Source organism: Plodia interpunctella, chromosome 27, assembly GCF_027563975.2.
Source record: "Plodia interpunctella isolate USDA-ARS_2022_Savannah chromosome 27, ilPloInte3.2, whole genome shotgun sequence".
Taxonomy (NCBI): Eukaryota; Metazoa; Arthropoda; class Insecta; order Lepidoptera; family Pyralidae; genus Plodia; species Plodia interpunctella.
In genome coordinates, this window is record NC_071320.1 from 136,182 (window position 1) to 155,165 (window position 18,984).

The 18,984-nt window shown below is 36.5% G+C and overlaps 1 protein-coding gene across 2 annotated transcripts in view; it reads left to right on the top strand.

Annotated features, from left to right (window-relative positions):
- da (daughterless) overlaps positions 1-18,984 on the top strand; it is a 78,463-nt gene that overhangs the window by 7,500 nt on the left and 51,979 nt on the right. The window contains exons 2-3 of one of the 2 annotated variants that reach the window (XM_053765475.2): positions 8,650-8,702; positions 12,785-12,886. In XM_053765475.2, coding sequence (XP_053621450.1) covers positions 8,650-8,702; positions 12,785-12,886 — 155 coding nt within the window. The remainder of the gene's footprint in view (positions 1-8,649; positions 8,703-12,784; positions 12,887-18,984) is intronic. The other variant, XM_053765477.2, reaches the window with a different exon arrangement.

An 18,984-nucleotide genomic window follows, 5' to 3' on the forward strand; every position in this document is an offset into this window, starting at 1 on the left:
ATCAAAACTCCGCAACGTATTTTGATGACGTTTTCTTTATCTCTTACGAGGTAGAAACAGCCGATGTTTTTCTTTCGCTCCCAAACCAAGGAAGCATTTTTAAAGCGTTAATGTTATGGTCGGTGGCTTGTGGCTCTCCTGATATCCTCTCAGGATGTCCTACGTGGCACACAGCTATAGCAGCGAACAAAAGTATTCCCAAAGAGAGTTGACGTTAGGCAGTCGACGGGTCAAAACATCGCAGCCGAGACTTCCAATTTTGTTTTACTTTTTCCGCTGTCCCCAGGCTTCGCGGTGTGACCGCCTCGAATGTAACATGGGAACAAGCGAGGGTGTTTGAGAGAGCTCTTGTCGAAGGAGTAATCATCACCACAATCTGCTTGAAATTTCGCAGATTTGTGCACGCACTAATACGGTAAAAGACATTGGTATTTCATCCTAGAAAAAAACTGTTCCAGTGGGAAATTCACGGGCGGACGAAGTCGCGAGCCAAAACTAAACTAAAGAATAAGACGTGGATATCTTAACAAATCAATTAAATATAATATGATACACGCGCCGCCTCAGTAATGATTATTGTTTGTAATCAATTTGTTATTTTTTATCTGTGCGTGACCGCTGCGTCTTGCGAGGGTCAGCCAGCGTTGCATGTAGTCGGTGATAAACAGTAAATAATGTAAAGACGTCGGCTACACTAATAAATTAATAATTCACTTGTTTTGTAAACGCCTGTTCTGTCTGTTTGTTAGTACGTCTCTTATGGCTAAACCGATGGACTCATTTTTCGAGCGGGAATTCTTTCATTTCATTATTATTTTCGAAATTAGTTAATAAGCCTGTATGTGATACGCATAATAAAACCAGAGATCGAAATTATTCGAAAGTACACATCAGTGACCCATATTTTTGATTATATGAATGAATAAATAATAATCATTTATTTATATGTATTCTCTCTAAACTAGCGACGCGCCCCAGCCCCGCACGGGTGCTATAAACTTCCTCTAAAATCTCTCTATGGGACACTGATTAGAAACGGCAAGATATTATGTTTAATATGATTAGTATAGGAATAGTTCGAGAAATCCTCTAGTGTACATCTAGCACAATATACGCGTGTATCAGTAGGTACTGACCTATTATCAATTACATGTGCTGATAACCCGCGGGTTACTACGACGGGCGGGTAAAAGTCGAGCTCCTATCGGCAGCATCGTGTTGTATTATTTTAATTAATAGTTACTGGCGGCTCGTCCCGGCTTCGCTCGGGTAAAACCATAATAACTTATGCACATAAAAATTCCTTTTGAATCACTCAAACTATTTAAAAACCCACATCAATATCCGTTGCGTAGTTTTAAGGCGATTACTCCCTGCACACTAGCGCCACCTCACATTTTTATAAATTTACTTTATTTCTTAGCAGAAGTATTATAGTTTTCCATTGCTTAATGTATTCACAGTGGACTAAATGGAAAATGTATTCACCGCTGCCTTTATGGTAATTATCTTATGATGACCTTATGGGAAATCTCTTGACATTAGAACGACATAATTAAAATTAAAAAAAAATAGCTTGTTCAAATAATTATTGAAAGTTGTAAAAAAAAACTAAATGTACTATATCGCCGCCGACAGAATGTACGTACAAATAAATCACATAAGTACTTTAAAAAAGTTATTGTTTCCTAGGTAAATAGTAGGTGATACCGCACGCAAATGGTAGTTAGAGATATTTAACATATTCGTTTATCTATGTGTTATAAAGTGAGTTGTATGGTTAATGAACCACAATGTAACCCAATCTCGACGTCTCACAACCCGACAGCAAACAGTTTAACCCTAAAAAGCCGTGCAGTATTTACCGAACAAACACACGCGCCCGTGTCCTATTCCTACCTCGCGGAAAGTGACCAATTAACGAAACTGACGAATATTACAGCAACTTTGTATATTTTGACGTCATTAATCGAGTAGTTGGTCCTTAGCGCACATTCAAATCCTTATTGAAGTTAAAAATAGGCTGAAAATTATGTTAATGATATCTGCAGGATTGGACTGGATTAACTTACTGGCTTTGCTGTCGTATTCGACGGGATCCTTCCGACCGCTTGTGCGCTGTGTCTATAGAGCATCGTGTCTTGTTTATCATCACGTGTTTGATAGAGTTGACAAGCAACCGGAACGGAATTCTTGCATGAAGTATTATTACAAGAAAATATATCCTTTACCTTTGCAGGACGAAATAGGTTTATGTACAGGCAGCTTGAATGTCCGTTCGAATAGAAAAAAATATCCTGTGTATGTCTTTAGTCTCCCTATCATAATCTGTTAATTCGTGTCGGTGTACTAAACTTGCGTGGAGTTTTGCAGTAAATAATTAAACACATGTACATATATTATAAACTACATAAGGCATTGTGTAAACTAAGTACTCGAACAAAATGGATTTAAAATGATCAAATTCACCCCGGTACTGGTACATGCAAAAGTGCAATAACAAGTCCCCTCACGAGTACAGTCAAGCACAAAAGAGAAGCGGAAAATTCGACGCGATTAATCATAGAGACGGAACGCCCCCGCCGAATCTATAGACGAGCAGTGTAAAAATATTATTTTATTTGTGGTACATTTATTGCTTTAAGTACCATAGTTTAATAGGGTCGGAAGGTATTTTGCTTTAGTATTCCATTATATTATCATGTATTGTTATAAACACATAATACAGATAAGTTAGTTTTATTACAAACACTGCATTTAACAAAACCTACGATTTTTACATTACGTTGACATTAGCTTAAAGGTTATTATTGAGGTCAAATTCACACAGATCTTTAACAGTCACCTAATATTGGCAGAAAAACTGTCTGTGACAAACAAAATCAACGCCAATTTAACATCGGTATATAAAATAAACACTGTATTTATTATATACTGCTACTTCGTCTGGGTATCGCCGCCCTTTTCCAAGGACTTTTTCAGTATAATACAAATTTCGTTGATATAATAAAACGTCGACTAGTTATTAAATTTAGGCAAAACTGTGTCTATTTCCAGAGTCTGTAAATTATTTGCCGTTAGCGACTATGAATACGCCCCGCATCGCCCCTGATAATCACTTCAGTTCACGGTCGACAATATTTGTTACATTACGACAAATCTCCCCAACTTCATCGTTTCCCGTCTCTTTCTAACATGCGACCCTGTCGACGTGCTAGACAGAGATAGCAATTATACGGGAGCGGGTCATAGACGCGTGTAATTATTGAAATTAGCGTGGAGCGACTGCTCGCGACTGTACCTCACTGTATTATTAGGTTTGTCGGTTTGAATTATATCTTTTTTCAAATGAAAGTTTTTTAAATTAGGTAAGTATTATATTTCTAGCCTGTTTATATTAAGTACCTACATGTAGACTATTAATTACGTCTTGCTTGTCTTTCAAATGACAAAGTGATATTACTTGATTGCATAAATGATATTGATTGCTTTTTGTTCTTGGACTTTGGAACTTTCCACCTGACTACTCCAATGAACTCTCCATCACTTAAACATAAAGAGTTTTTTCTCTCTTCTGAGATGCTTATTTAAAATTAGCTTTTGCCCGGGATTTCACCCGCGGCAATTTCGTTTTTCACGTTAGGGGTAAAATTCATTTCTTAAGAGCTCTTCTTTGAAGACCTTCGCCACTGCCAAAGTTTTAATAAAGGCTCGAAAAATCCATAGTGTTGTATGTGGACATAGTCGGGGGAGAGGCGCCACATGAGCAGGCACTATCCCCATCTCTGCATATCTCTTTGTTTTTTGGGTAAACTTGGGTTTACTTGTTATTTATTTATTTAAAACTTTATTGCGCAGAATTACAAAGAAAAAATATACAAAAGGTGGACTTAACACCATATGGTGTTCTCTACCTGTCAACCACAAGACCAAACAGAAATAGCATCGAAAAGATCGTAGGTTTGTAAGTTGGTACTACCTACGTATATTGAAAAAAAAAGTTAAACTGAATATGCATAAAGACAGTACAGTTTTAAGAGACTAATAGCTTTGGAAGTTAAGTGGTGAAAAAGTATTTAAAGCGCGTAATATAATTATGGCTCTTAACTAGCTTGGCCCCCGGCACCGTCTACTTTTTATTGTACGATCGGCTTACCACAGCACCTGTTGTAACCTGTTCATGTAGACGCTTGGAGACCCAGATTATTAGCTACAATGTTTTTGAATTCTTCACAAACCATCTTGATGAGGCTTGTAATTATTCTGTATTAATTATTTGATGTTCAGTTTCCGAGCATCTGTCATGTAAACATCTAATTAATAGTTCAATTAACTTTTGAATTTTTTTTTAAACTTTATTGCATACAATGAATAAGTTATGTACAAATGGTGAACTAACCATACTGCATACAGTAGCCACTGCTGCAAGCTGTCGATATCCTTCTTCATGAGAGTTAGCAATTCGTCATCATTATACTATATTATTCACTTAGTATTTAACTTCAGATTATTGTCATCATATCAGCCTTTTTCAACGTCACCTATTCGTAAATGTGACATATTTTTATTATATTATCTATCTTTTGATTTTTCTTTGGTTTTAGCGTTTAAAGCTCTAATCTTGCTGAGTCGCCCCGATATGAGAGTTTGATGTAAATTGATGAGAAAAAACCTATAAATCCTATATCTGTATCTATTGTTCTGTTTGTAAATCGCTATTATATAATAGTAGTTCTGTGAACCTGTAACTAGGCCGCCGCATATGGTAAATATAGCAGATTAATATAAAAAATGTGGCATTAACTAATTCTCAGATTAAGAAAATATTTACAAGGAATTTGTCGCCGATGTCGGCAATATTTTTATAAGAATTCGAGCGATGTAGGTCATGCGTAGGTTTTTGTTTTACAATCAAGAAAAAAAAATCATATAAAGTCCTACTCATTGCATGCAATATTGCAAGCACATTATTGTATCGCCAAGTTATCGCCACGTCGACAAAATTTGTATGGAAAATGAGCAGACGTCAAAGGAACTATTCATTTTCCGTTTTGGCAAATGTTCGTGTTATCCCCACAAAAGACTCAAAATTCCCTAGACGTGGGTTATGTATACCCATAACCTACGTCAAGATAACGTTATGTGTTAGATTATCAAAAGAAAACGTTTGTATTATTTCCAATTTTGTAAGTGGAAAATTTCCCATCTTGCATCTAAGTTGATACTTCGCAATGCATATTTGGGCAATATGGCGATTTATTAATAACGCCGGTGTTGTCAGACAGATGCAAACCATCAAAAATATCTTTCTTTATATACGGCCTCATAGTACCAAATTTATGCTTTCGTATCAATCCGCTAATAAGAAATAATCAAATGTTGTCTGTTTTGTTTTGGCAGTCTTGTATTCGTCAATGCGAGTACAACTCTGGGTGAATGAACATCTTAGTTACCTGTCTCCATCTTACAATCGATTTTGATGTTTTAATATTGTAATAAAGTAACCTAATGAGGTCAAGCGGCCCGCGCGGGAAACATTAAATATTGATAAAAAAAATCTAGGCAGTGTCATTTGTAAAATTGATAAAAATGAAATTACGGAATATGTTTAACTAGATATTATTATGAGCTGGCTATATTTTATTTATACATATTTGTATATTTTATTTATACATATTTGTATTTACTATTGTAAAGCATATCAAAAATCGCTACATATCTGTGCGTGACAGTACAAATCGAGCGTAATAATTTAAGAAATATGTGCTTTTTCATCACACACTTACCAAATTATGGTGACAAATAATTATCACACATTAACCCTCAAGCAAAGAACCACAGACAACACTCGAAGCGCCGCGCGCCGGCCACGTGCCAAAATTTTTTTTAATCCACCCGCGATGAGGCAAAGGCAGCCGATTTTATGGCATGAGCCTATACAAAGTCCCCGCCAATTCACTGCGAAGTTGATTTATGTCATTGTGTATTTTCTGACAAGCGAGGGTGGGCAGTGTAGTGTATGATTTTGTATTTTTATTTCGGGTTTTAGATAGCGATTCGCTAACGGTTGTACATATTAATTAGCTGATTTATACTGATTATTTGTAGAAGGGGAGAGTTATTTTTTTGGTATTAATTTTGCATTTGTTTGGTATTTTAATTGTAGAGGTACTTGTGATGGTCAGATATATATGAGATTCTCTTTCAATAACATGTTTTATCATAATCTCTTAATTTATCGTATCCGACATCGTCCTTTGATTTTTTGTTCGCTTTTATATACTTAGATGGTGGCAGCACCTTATTTAAAGCCTGAAAAGCTTAAAGACGGCAATTGTATAATCATAAATATGTTATAATAAATCATAATATGCCATGTTGTAAGTATATAAAACATTTAAAAATGACCATGCAATCTGCTTTGCTTCAAGAAATTATTCATAAAACAATGTGATGATGGTGACAGTTTAAAGGTTGAAATTAAAAAGAAAACTGTGACATTCCCACATTTTAAATGTTACACGTGGACATAGCTGCAGAGGACACGTCAGCGACTGCCACGAAAATTATATGTTGCAGTTGTCACCAGCCAAGGGTTAAAAGAACCTTCGATGGCGATAGGTGTGTAATTAGGTATGTCTTTCAAATCTTGTAAATGTTTTTTTAAGTCCCATATACTAACGGAAGCCACAGAAATCCATACTACTATTATAAATGCGAATATGTATGGTACGCTTTCACGGCTAAACCGCTGGGCCGATTTTGATGAAATTTGGAATAGATAGATTAATTAGTGTCCTGAGATCCGCAGGGACTAATTAAAGCCTCTATAATTAACATTGATAAAAATACTCCAATGATTTTTAGCACCACCACCAGCTATTTTTATTGATTACAATTTGTATTTACCTCACCCAAAGAAAAATAAAAAGATATTGAAACTAAATCGCTTTGCTAAATCTTTTGCCAATTTCAAAATGAAGCGAAATAAAAGCCACAATAGGCCTTCTCCATCTTTATGAAAGTCTCATCAGTCATCATTTAAATACTACGAAGTAAATTGCTTTAATTCTACAAATTGTTTTAGACAATACGGCGGTTCATCGCGCGAATCGCGTCGTCGCTAATTCGCGTCAGGCGCACGCGATTATGAAGCTAATCTCTAAAGCTTTTGTACGCGATTGTACAATATAAATATGTATAACTATAACTAGCTTTATTTAACACACAACTTTGTGAACAATATTTTGTTTTCATTTCATTCATTCGACATAATAGTTATATAGTACCTATTTTTGAATCAAATGTCTTTATTGTGGTAACACAGTGAAAAAAGATCATAATATAGGTAGTATAAATCGCTGTGTCCTGTCGTTGGTTGACGTACAATAATTTAAGAGTCTAACCCCGTTATACATAAATAAATTACAACATACTTTAAGCTAACAGGTTTTGTCACTATAGCTCTTTAAAAATTTGAAGTTGACAGAAAGAACTAACAAGTTAACAAAATATATTTTAGCTTATAGTATGTTTTAAGATTTTTATGAATAACAGGGTATAAGTCTGATTAAATTATAAACTCATACATATTTGTAAACACCTAGTTACACCCATAATGCTTCTTTTTGGACTCGATAACTCTCTTAAAATATTCTAATCAGACATTAGTTAGTATATACAGCTTCGCTTTCTAGTAAACCTTCCCAGAGGAAAATCATGAAAATAGAACATTTTATGCACCTTTTTAACGACGCTCGGGATCGTTGCGGTGTCCTCTCATTAGCTCTGGTTTCCCTATAACACTTTTCTAATCGACTGTACTTCCTTATTGCTCAGTTGTGGGAAAAGTTGGTGGTTTATTTGAGTTTTATGTAATGTTTGGAGAAATGGATTATATTATAAAACGCATGTTACTTTGTGCTAAAAGCGGATGCGATTTACAAAAGTGTCAAGTGTACTTTTGTTGTCTTTTATATTATAATGAAAATAACATCTAAATAAATATGACCACTGCGTAAAAAATGTGCGATCACAGGAATATTGTTTCGGAAACAGATTATAAAAAGTAACAAGCTATCTTTGCACCTACCTTTTGTCCCGATGTATTTTTCCAGATGTTAATGTACGCTAATTCTCCGAGCCGATATCGTAATTTATAGCAAGTAATAAGTCGATATACCAATTGGATGAACTTTAACATCTATGTGTCCCTTTCGTGACGTTCTACACAAAAATTTGAACCATATACTGCTGACCCTTAAATACATACAAAACTGGTTTTTTAATAACCTCAAATCATCGAGGGTGTATAAAACGGATTAACCGATGAATGGGTTTCCGAACAATTAAATTTGTCGCTTGTATTGTTCGGACCGCGGTGACACTTTGGGCGCCAATTCTGTGAATTTTTTCTTATTAATATTTTAATATTTTTTTGTATCCAACCAACAAGTGATCAAAACATTCCTTGACTTTGTATATACGTGTTGATATATGTGATGCATTTTCAATAATTTGAACACCAATGGAATAGGCAAGACCCGCAAATATATTGGCACCACCGCAATATTTAAGGATCGCGAGGCAAAGGCACATTTATCTACCTAGGTACAGCCAAGACATTACTGATTTGTTTTTTATTTGCAGTCACAGAAAAAGCCGGCTACCAATCGCCATATGGGGGCATGGACAATGGAATGGTAAGTTTTTTAGTAATTCATGTAATTTAAATAGACTATTCATTTAAATTAAGTCACTTCGTTGTTGTGTACTTTTATTTATTTCTTCTTCTAGAAGGCTAATGCCACCCAGATGCCATACACATACGGCGTATCAATATCAATCATGCTCACAAATTTTCGCAGCTATAATTATTATGATTATTATTACGATCTACTTTATAAGAAACAACCATAGACTCACCAAAATGATATATCTCCAAGATTTGCATCGGTATGTTTTTACGGGATCCTTTTTATCGCAAACTCCGCATTCGCCTGCTGACTGCGCGGATCAGAAAAATACATCGGATATGAATGAATCCCTTTGTTTTGCATGTTTTGTTTTTATACGGTTACGACCCAGGTCAGATCGCTTTCCATTTACTGCGGGGCTCCAAGTTTTGTACCCAATCAATACTCATCATCATTATCCACAATGGTTAGTCTCAACAGGGGTAACTAAAAATATATTCGGATCATGATGGAAAATGATCTTTTTCTGATTGGCCCAAGTCTTGGATGTTTATCTATCAACGATACTATATAGTACCGTTGAGTTAGTATCCCATAACACAAGTCTCGAACTTACTTTAGGGCTAGCTCAATCTGTGTGATTTGTCCTTATATATTTATTTATATTACCCTGCATCTAGCACGTAGCTTTTGCTACCATCTATATATTTAGTCTTTTAAATCCACCAAACCGCATTGGACCGCGTGAAGTATCATGGCCCATCCTCTTTATTCTTCCATAAGAAGGGCCTTAAGGAAGGACCTGGGTCATTTTCCCTGGCCGGCCATTCTTACCTGGCCGGTGATCTAATCTGGGGACTCTAGTGTAGCAGTCCGACATGATAACCACCAGGCTACAAAGGTATTTTTTTAAAATGGCTGATGATGATATTTGCAAGTACCAAGTCCAATATATATTTCGTGTAATCATTATTGGGACACCAGGCCCAATCCTTAATCATTCAGCAGGTACTTAGGCGAGTGTGTAGTCTAGCAATAAAAGTTTATTATTTATTTACTGGGGGAGGGGAGATGTGACTTGCTTTTAATTCGCGTCCTTGCCGCCGCCTCTGGGCGGGAGGTATATGTAGCGACAAAAGTGCTAACTAACGTGACTTTAACATCTTGAAAGTCCACTCTAGCTTCTGGTAGCAGGAAATCATCATAATATTTAGTAGTTCATCAAGTGTATTTTATGCATATTATCTGTATATCCATCTCATTATATACTTGCCATTTACCTCATCCTTTACCCGTTTATAAAAGAAAAAACAAGCTATTATATTAGTAAAAATATCATCGTTCTGGAGAAGATTTTTTGGACATATGTTTGTGCACTCCCCGATCAGATTACTTTATCGAAAAATAAAACATTTATGATATAAGAACATGAGTACTTTTATCCCTAAATTCTCACTAGAGGGGACAGCTAGTATTAATGAAATAAAAAAAACACTTGTGTACACGAGTGTACTTCCACAGTCATAAAACTGTGAAGTAGGGAGCGCTTCGGGGGGACTTTTTGTTCGGTTGTATCCGAGAGTTTTGTCACACCGCGCTCAGAGATCGTATCGCTTTATTCTCAACTTTGTATGAAAGATGCTCCTCAGTTTCATGGCAGAGAAGCTACTTTCACCTTGCTACTTTGGTAATCTTACTTCTAAGACAATTACGTCTCCTTTTTACAAGCTTTTATTTAACTTGCAATGCATGTGTCCATATGTCTCGGGTGGATTCTTGCAACTTAAATTTGAAGGATATATCTTCAACGATTGAGCTGAAATTTTATACACACGTACGTTTAGTTTGGATGACAATGCATTATTATGATAAGCGTGACCTTGATGGTGCACTGCTCCACACGTGGGAACTCCTCAACGGTTTACTGCACTTGATTGTTTTGTCACACATTGAAAACACAATAAGACCTCCCTGACACCAATAAATGCTTGTGTCAAAAATGTAATTTTTGTATAAAAACTTATTTGTGTTTCGTTGCTTCTTCCCATTATTTCTAAAACATGTATTTTTGAAAATTCTTAATTCATTCGAGAGGAATAGAGATGGTGATGTTAACTTAGCTTTATCTTATGTTTCTAGGGAGTCATCAGTTCCCTTGAGATTTGATCTAGTTCGATTCGAGTTAGCATGTACTCTTGTAATTTCTCAAATTATATAAATAAATAATTTCTCTTCTGTGCTCTCTTTCATTTCGTGTATTCCGAGCTGCATTCGAGTCTGTGACGCCGCGAAGCCCGGTCAGCGTTTGGATATTCCGATCGCAATACATTTAGCCCTCGCATATCCCTCGTGACGTCACAGTTCGTAATCACATTAGACGGTCGACGGCCGACCTTTTTACTGCTCACTTAGAGACGTTTCACTTTTACTGCCCTCTTAACTTCCTAACTCACCCTCGCCCTTATATCTATATCAATAAAGCTCATTTGCTCTCATCTCTTAGTCCGTGTCCATCTAACATGTTGCAAATAAATATAAACGCTATTGTACAGATATAAGGTTGACAATCCCGGGGGATAAAAGTTTTGGATGGGAGATGGACGTAGCGATCGTCTTAGTAGTTACAGAGTACTTTAGACCTTAATTTATTGGAATACGGTTGAGTGTTCCATGGTAAATGGAACATTAGTTCCATGAAGGGACGATTTGTTATAGATAGCGAGAGTAAGTTGTAGAGCTGTGAAAATATAGAAGCGGCAATTAAAAAAATATGCCCAAACAGTTATCTTTTTCTAAATACATGCTTGTTCATTGTCGCCGAGGAGGTCTATAGAAGAGAACTAATGTGGATAAGTCTGGCAAGTAGCCTATTATATTGCTATTGCCTATACATTGATTGACCTCATTAACGTCTTCTACGTACTCTGCAGTTACTCGCAATATTAGTTTAAAAACCGCACTTAACACTTATTGTCATCATCGCCATCATCTCCCAACAGCAAGCTCTACAAAATTAGGCAGGAAAGACCATCCAAATCAAATAAGAAAAAACAAATGCTTTTCTGTTAATTCATAGCTAAATCATAATAAAATTGCAACAAGCTCAGTTTAATCGTAAACCATTTTACTGCAAGATTAATCGGGACAGATGAAACGCGGTTACGTCATTACAAATACCTAAATTAGTTAATTAGGAAGCATATTGCCTGAATACCAATGCCAAAAATATTTAGACATTATAATTGGCTAAATATTTTTTGTGTGTTTTTGTGTCCTCTCTAAGCCTAGTATCTTCGTAGCTCTATGTCGAGCCGGCAATCGGGTCATGTATGTATGTAGTAACGTCCGTGTTTAATTCGGCGACAGCTTCGTTACAACTTGTTGTGGGGCTGTAGTAAATGTCTCTGTAATTCACTTATTTATTAAACTTTATTGTTCCAAGTAACCACATGCTTATAAAAAGTGAAAACTTATTGTTAAAAACAAACTCTCCTTAAACAGAGTTTGTGGGGCGCAATAACAAAAAGGAGCACAATATGATAAACTTACATTGTCTGAGCATTGGCCGGTTGCTTTTGGCCAAGTGTTAAGCGCCTGAGCCCAGTGACCGCACAATTATGTCATCATAATCTTTATCTAATTTTAAAGATTCCGTACCTCGAAAGGTAAAAACCGAACCCTTATAGGATCACTTTTTGTCCGACAGTCAAGGCCCTTTTTCTCAGGAATGGCTATACGTATAAAGTTGAAATTTACATGAAATATCCTGGTTGATGGTTCCTTTAGCTGTGAAAAAATTAAACTTGCAAGTCAAAGCGATCAAAATATATGACCAGACCATTTATGTTGAAAATTTTGTGAACAGGAAAGTCCAAACCCCTAGAATCATGAAACATGACTTCAGCGTTAACAATTTGGATAAAGATCCGTTTTTTTACGTAATAAATCTTACATAGACATACGTCTAGTCGTCATCATTTTTAATTTAATATGTAAACCTCACAAATTGTTTTATGGCACCAGACGATATTGATACTTAACACCTAGTAATAAGAACCACTTTATTGTAACACCTGCATCTTGTCTAGTACGGCGTGGCGGCGACGTCGTGTGCGGCGTCCAACGGCCACCACCAGCCAGATAGGAGGCACCACCAGCACCATCAGCACGCGGACGTACCGCCGCAATGGGTGAGCGGTGTTGCCGCACGAGTTTGATGCTTATGAGTGGATTTTTGGTTGCACCAATCAGTTTTCACAGTTTTGTAGCTTATGTGTTGTATTATAGAGTTCTTTTTTCTTTGCACCAATCAGGTTTTTATTTTGAGTTGTTTTACAATAGTAAACAATAAAACATGCGGTAAAAGTTGCTAATGGTAAGCAGCGTTGATTCCCGTCCTGAATGAGTTTGAATCTTGTGCGTTATGGTTTAAAGTTCACTTTTGGTTGCTCCTCTTAGTATCTCCTAGTATAGATCTTTTTCTTTTTCTAATTACCTTCTTTATTTCTAGTTATCGCACAAATTTATATCTTATCTGCCTTAGAATAGACTTCATCTTCCTTTACACCTGATTTGATTTTGTGATTTTCTTTTGCTTTCAATTTATCGTTTGTGTTTTATAATAAAGTTCATTTTCGGTTGCTTCAATTTTCTGTGTTACTTCGAGTTGCAGCACTAATTCGTGGCTTATGTCTCTTAAAATAGATGTCAACTTTTTTGGTCACAATTTTTACTAGCGTTACACACCACTGCTGGGCAAAAGCCTGCTTTACGTTCCTTATTTAGTGTCATGTGTTTTTGAGCGGCCGTACAAAATTGAAGCTTTTGTATAATTTACTAGCAGTTCGCCCCGGTTTCGCTCGGGTAAAAACATAGTAAATTGTACACCTAAACTTTCCTCAGGAATCACACCACCTATTGGTGAAAATCCGTGCAATAATTTTTTGAATTTTTCGCGGACAGACAGACTGACGTGGCAGAGGACTTCGTTTAAATTAATAACGATTGTGTAACTGCAAAATTGATAAATTTAACTATTTTAATTAAGTCATTCTGTTTTAGCTAATGTTATTGCCTACACTGGCCATAAAACTATATAATACTACTCGATGTGATAATAGTATTGTAAATAAGCATTGTTTACTACGTCTCTTCTCTTGCCCAGGTAAAACACATTATTTTTAAAAACCCTACAGTAATGATAAAACAATGAATACATTGATGCGCAGAACAGAGTCCAGTGGCGATAAGCCACGCGCCTCGTACTCACGCGACCTTGAACGTTGAGTAATGTCGCGCATTCGGAGTGGCTCACCGGTCTTCAATTCAACACCACAGTATTGATGTTCGCAGTTACCGCAGTCTGATGAAGCGCAGTCTCTTATGTGTAATCTACTTTCTTTCTGTGGTTCTGCACTAGAATAGGATCTCCAGACCCTTACTGATCTACTTCTTTTCGTGCTTGTATGAAAGTAATGTAGTAACTCCACTCATCGCTGAAGAAAGGAGATAGATCTGTGAGGGTCATAACACACCTAAAAAATCATGCGATATAGTACTTGCTATATCCTTCCCTTTTTAGAAAGTACTATCTCAGATTCAGATTTATTTTACAAAGATAAGCACAAGTGTCGCCCTACCACGGGACAGGGACATGAGAACCTAATTACTATGTCCATGGGTTGCGGCATTTCCTTGCCATCCAGCAACTCGCACGCTCGTTTGCCCATTGTACTATAAAAATAAATGTAGAGGATAGAAATAAAATGAAAATGTAATACGAAAGTCATGAAATCGGTCCACATCTTGCTCCGTAATTTTCAAGACATTCGATACTTCCGAACAAAGACTGCATCCTCTCTGTCAACGTGTCGGATATCGCATTATCAATCACGATCGTGACACAATTGCCATAGAATGTGATTACTGAGACGATGCCGAAGGGCATGACGCCCACTGACGAGATATTTAAAACTATACAATTTTACATATAACAAGTGAAGATTACAAAGAAAAAAGAGAAAAGAAAAAAATTACATTTTAAAAAGTTGAAAATTTTCATTCAATTTTTAACTACCACGTCACGTACACATCTTGTATAGGTAGGTTCCTTAAGTTCGTCTCATTTGAATAATTTAAAATCCAGTCACAATATCTATGGCACGATTGCTATACGAGTACCTTTATGAGGAGATTATGTTTAGTTCGTCCGCCAAAAGGACAAATTCTGTCAATGTCAAGGTCCAATGAAAGTATTCCACGCCCTCCATATTGTTTTATAAGTTCCAAATCTGTCAACGCCTACTCTAGCCATGCTACGTGAGGTTGTGTTGTGTCTCTATAATAAGTAACGCGACACTTCCTACTCGATCGTGTGTAGGGTTTGGCTTCCGTTGTTGAAACAAAGACAATCTCCACTACTCCAATTGTCTACATGATGATAAGGTTATTATGCTTAGGAAGCAGGAAAGCACCATTGGTCATATCTTAACATTTTGTTTTATATCTCTTATCATCGTGTTTTCCTGGTTTTATTTTTGTGTTGACCAAATAACAATAAATCTTTACAATTTACAAGATTCGCTAGTGATGTTACGCCCTGCTTGAATGTCAACTTCGTCAACCCCTTAGGGAACGCTGGTTGTTATAACGAGAGACCGAAGATATAAACGCTCTGTCCCGTTTCTTATTTATTAATGTATGTACACGACGTAACAGTGTACATGTGAAACTTCAAATAGGAAACTACCCACAAATGTACTACTTATTTTGATACAAAAAAATCTTTTATTAAACATTTTATGTATTTCTAATAAGCGATCTTTGTTGTATGAGCGAAACGAAAGATGTGGCGAAGTCTAGAGTTTTCCTTGTCTACTCTCACGTGTTACTGTATATACAATACACGAAAGTAGCAGGCATGTCAATGTCAAAGTATCCCACGTCAGACGTCCCAATACTAGCTGTTAACTGCATGTCAAACACCAAGAAGACTATGTAGACGACGTATGAGTGTAACTAAATAAGATTTTTATACAATTTCCCGGCCAGATTCCGCTAATGTCATACAAAGTGCCGGGCACGTGATGAGGGACTAAATATGTCACAGCTTTGTCTCGTTTCTTCTCATGTATTTCTAATACGTTTATCTCTTGTATGAGCGTAATGGAAGATATGACGCTTTTTCTCTACGTTGCATATTCCGTGTTTCGTCGCATGTACACAAAGACTATCACACTGATTGCACATAAGTATATTCGCAAGCGCGGATCACGTGGCGGCGAGCGTGGCGCAGGTAGACCTCGCAGATAGCGTGTCGCTGATAGGCGGCGTTTTGGTTTATCAAGTTCCGGTCCGAATCCAGCGGGATGTGGAATTTCAAACGAGCTTTTATTCAGCTACACCTGTCCCGTCTGTCGATTTCTGTCTTATTGTTTTTCTTCAAGACACACACTACCGATTATCGAGATTTCCAAGTCGCTTCAGGACCCATGACAACTCCTCAATGATATTCTAAACGTACATGATCATTCATTGTGACCCGACGCGACAACAACAGACACTAGTTTTGTATAACGAAATCTGCTTTTCTGTGTCACAAGATGATATCAACTCAAATGCTGTTAACTTACGATGTGTGTAACCTTCTATTTTCCTGCCGGTTGACTGGAAGAGATCCCTCCATGCGATAATTCCGCCGTTACTACCACTTTTTCTTTTTCTTTTGTCTCTGTGTTTTCTTATGCAATAAAGTTATATACATCAAACAAAAGAATGCTTTATCGGGAGCCAGTGGTGGAGTTTCAGTCATATAGCCATTGCTATAGCAGAATTTACCTTCTACTGAAACAACTCTGCGTCGTTTCGTATCAATGTCTCCAGTTATCCGCCGCACGCGAAGCGATCCCGCTTTTGTAAACGGTATACCTGTGAGTTGCGCACCCGTTTTTGTTTTGTAGGGACGCAACCGTATCGATGTCTTGATGTCGATGGAACTTTAACGCTTTATTACAGTAACTAATACCATATTTTTAATTCCACCTTTTTATATTTCTTTTTTATAAAAAAAATAAAATATGAAAATAAATAACTATATTATAATTAAAACATGGTTTAACAAAAAAATGCAGGTATTATTGATATACATATATTTATTTGATACTGTGAACATAATTATGACAAAAGAAGGAACATATTGAAGAAATATTTTATACGACTCAAAAAATTTGGAGGCCTTGTCGCAATGAGGGTTGTCTATAAAAGGAACCTAAATTGTAGTCGATTTTTTCGTCTGCGTAGAATGCAAATATTGTACGGGCCACGTCCACGTCGCGGACGTAAACAACCTACGGTGTCGGCAGACTACAATCCGCGGCGGCCCACGTGTGGTCTCAATCTCGAAAGTGTCTGCAATCAAAAACCGCTTTGGCGAATCATTCCGACTTTATAGGGACCCGTGGTGCGTTCACTTGTCAACTGGAGCGTATATAGTCAATGTCTTAATATTAAATCCTTTTAACTCCTTTTAACTTAATTATTTTTTCTGTCTTACACTTTCACCGATCTTTAGGCCCCTGCTCCCGTGAGTTCACATGTTTTTATTGGATTCCGAAGTACATAATTGTGTTTTTAACTTGATTATTTTTTCTTCAAGTCTCGATATTTGCGAGTTCAACAAACTCTTTACGTTTTCCTCATTTAATGTGCGTTCCGCGCATTATGCTTAATAAAGCTTGGTAAAACTTAGTAGCATTAAAATCATATTAGATGCCTTTCGGCGACTTGATTTAAATCTCACGCAAGTATTAGCAAATATTTTTCTCTGTCTACGTACAGAACCCTCAACTGTCAAACAATTCTCTTTTGCCATTTTTCCACCGTCGAGACAAGATCATTTGAGAATTAATTCGACTATTAAAATTAGTGTTCTTATTTTATTTCTGCTTGCAAATTGAGTCGGCTGTTGACTATTTATTTTAAATTATATGTATAGAGGGGATGACCTTTTTTTAACGTTGACACTTGATCTTTGCACTGCGATGTTGAATAATTTTATTATTTCGGGCGGTAAAAATAAATTGTTTGACGTTTATCGGAATTTCTATGAATTCATATTTGCATATTTCAATGTATATTGCTTTATATTTGTGTGTTGTGTAGATTTTTGAGGTAGTCATTTAGCATATATTTTCTACTTAACTAAAAGACATGAGCTATTTGTAATAATCGAAAATATCGACATATTCTATTTACTTCTAAATTTAAAATTAAAGACTATCGATAGATTCTATCGACATTAGCTCAACACAAAGGGTGCGGAACGCGCGGGCGGCCCACCACCTGGCACGGACCGCCAATCGGCGCCCGCGCTGCTTTCTAGGGAAAAATGCTCGGATTGTACTTTACATTCGTGTTCGGTAATCGGTAATAACGGGGTGATTCGTGTATGGATATTTTGAAGTTTTTATGTTAAAAACCTTGAAAACTCTTTTTAACGATTAGTGCATTGACGCTTACGCGCGTTTATAGGAAGTTCTTGTGATTTAAATTGACCTGATAGAAATTTATATAAATAGATGTTGCCTTTGGCTCCGCTCGCGGCCGAAGAAGCCCATGTCACACTCAAACTCCAGCTCTTCGACTATCTCCACACCAAACAATTCAATAATCTTTTTTTATTTAAAAGATAGACAAAGACACTTCCACATTCATGATCTAGTTTCGAAGTAGGGATATTACCCTTTAGACAAAGATGAGATAGAATTATATTTTACGTTTATTTAGAGAGAAAACTACTTTAAAAACACATAAAAATTACATCCAAAATTAATAATAAAATAGAATACAAATTTTGTTATAGCAACTTTGATATATCAGGTGTATGACCTGCGCTTGAATTTCAAATAAAAGTCCCCCTCGCCAACCTAAAACAGTATTGTCCCTACAATATCGACGAAATCACTATAAACTGACTCCCCCATCACCCTACCGTTGGAAAGAGATGGCAATATGTTTGTTACGAGTGCGATAGAGAGATGTGTACTATAGGGGTGCGCGCGCGCTCGCCGTGACGGAACAAAACGGCATTGTCTAATATGTTATTTGAATTTGAACTTTATTTATATGCTTAAAAAGTATTCACGGAATTTGAAATAAAATCACATATGACTCTTTGACTACACAACTATTTCCAGTTACAGTCAATTTTGAATTTAAATTCAAATAATTAAAGTTTACATTGTAATAATAAAGTATGTAACCTGTAGGGTGCAGGGTATACCAGGTTCGT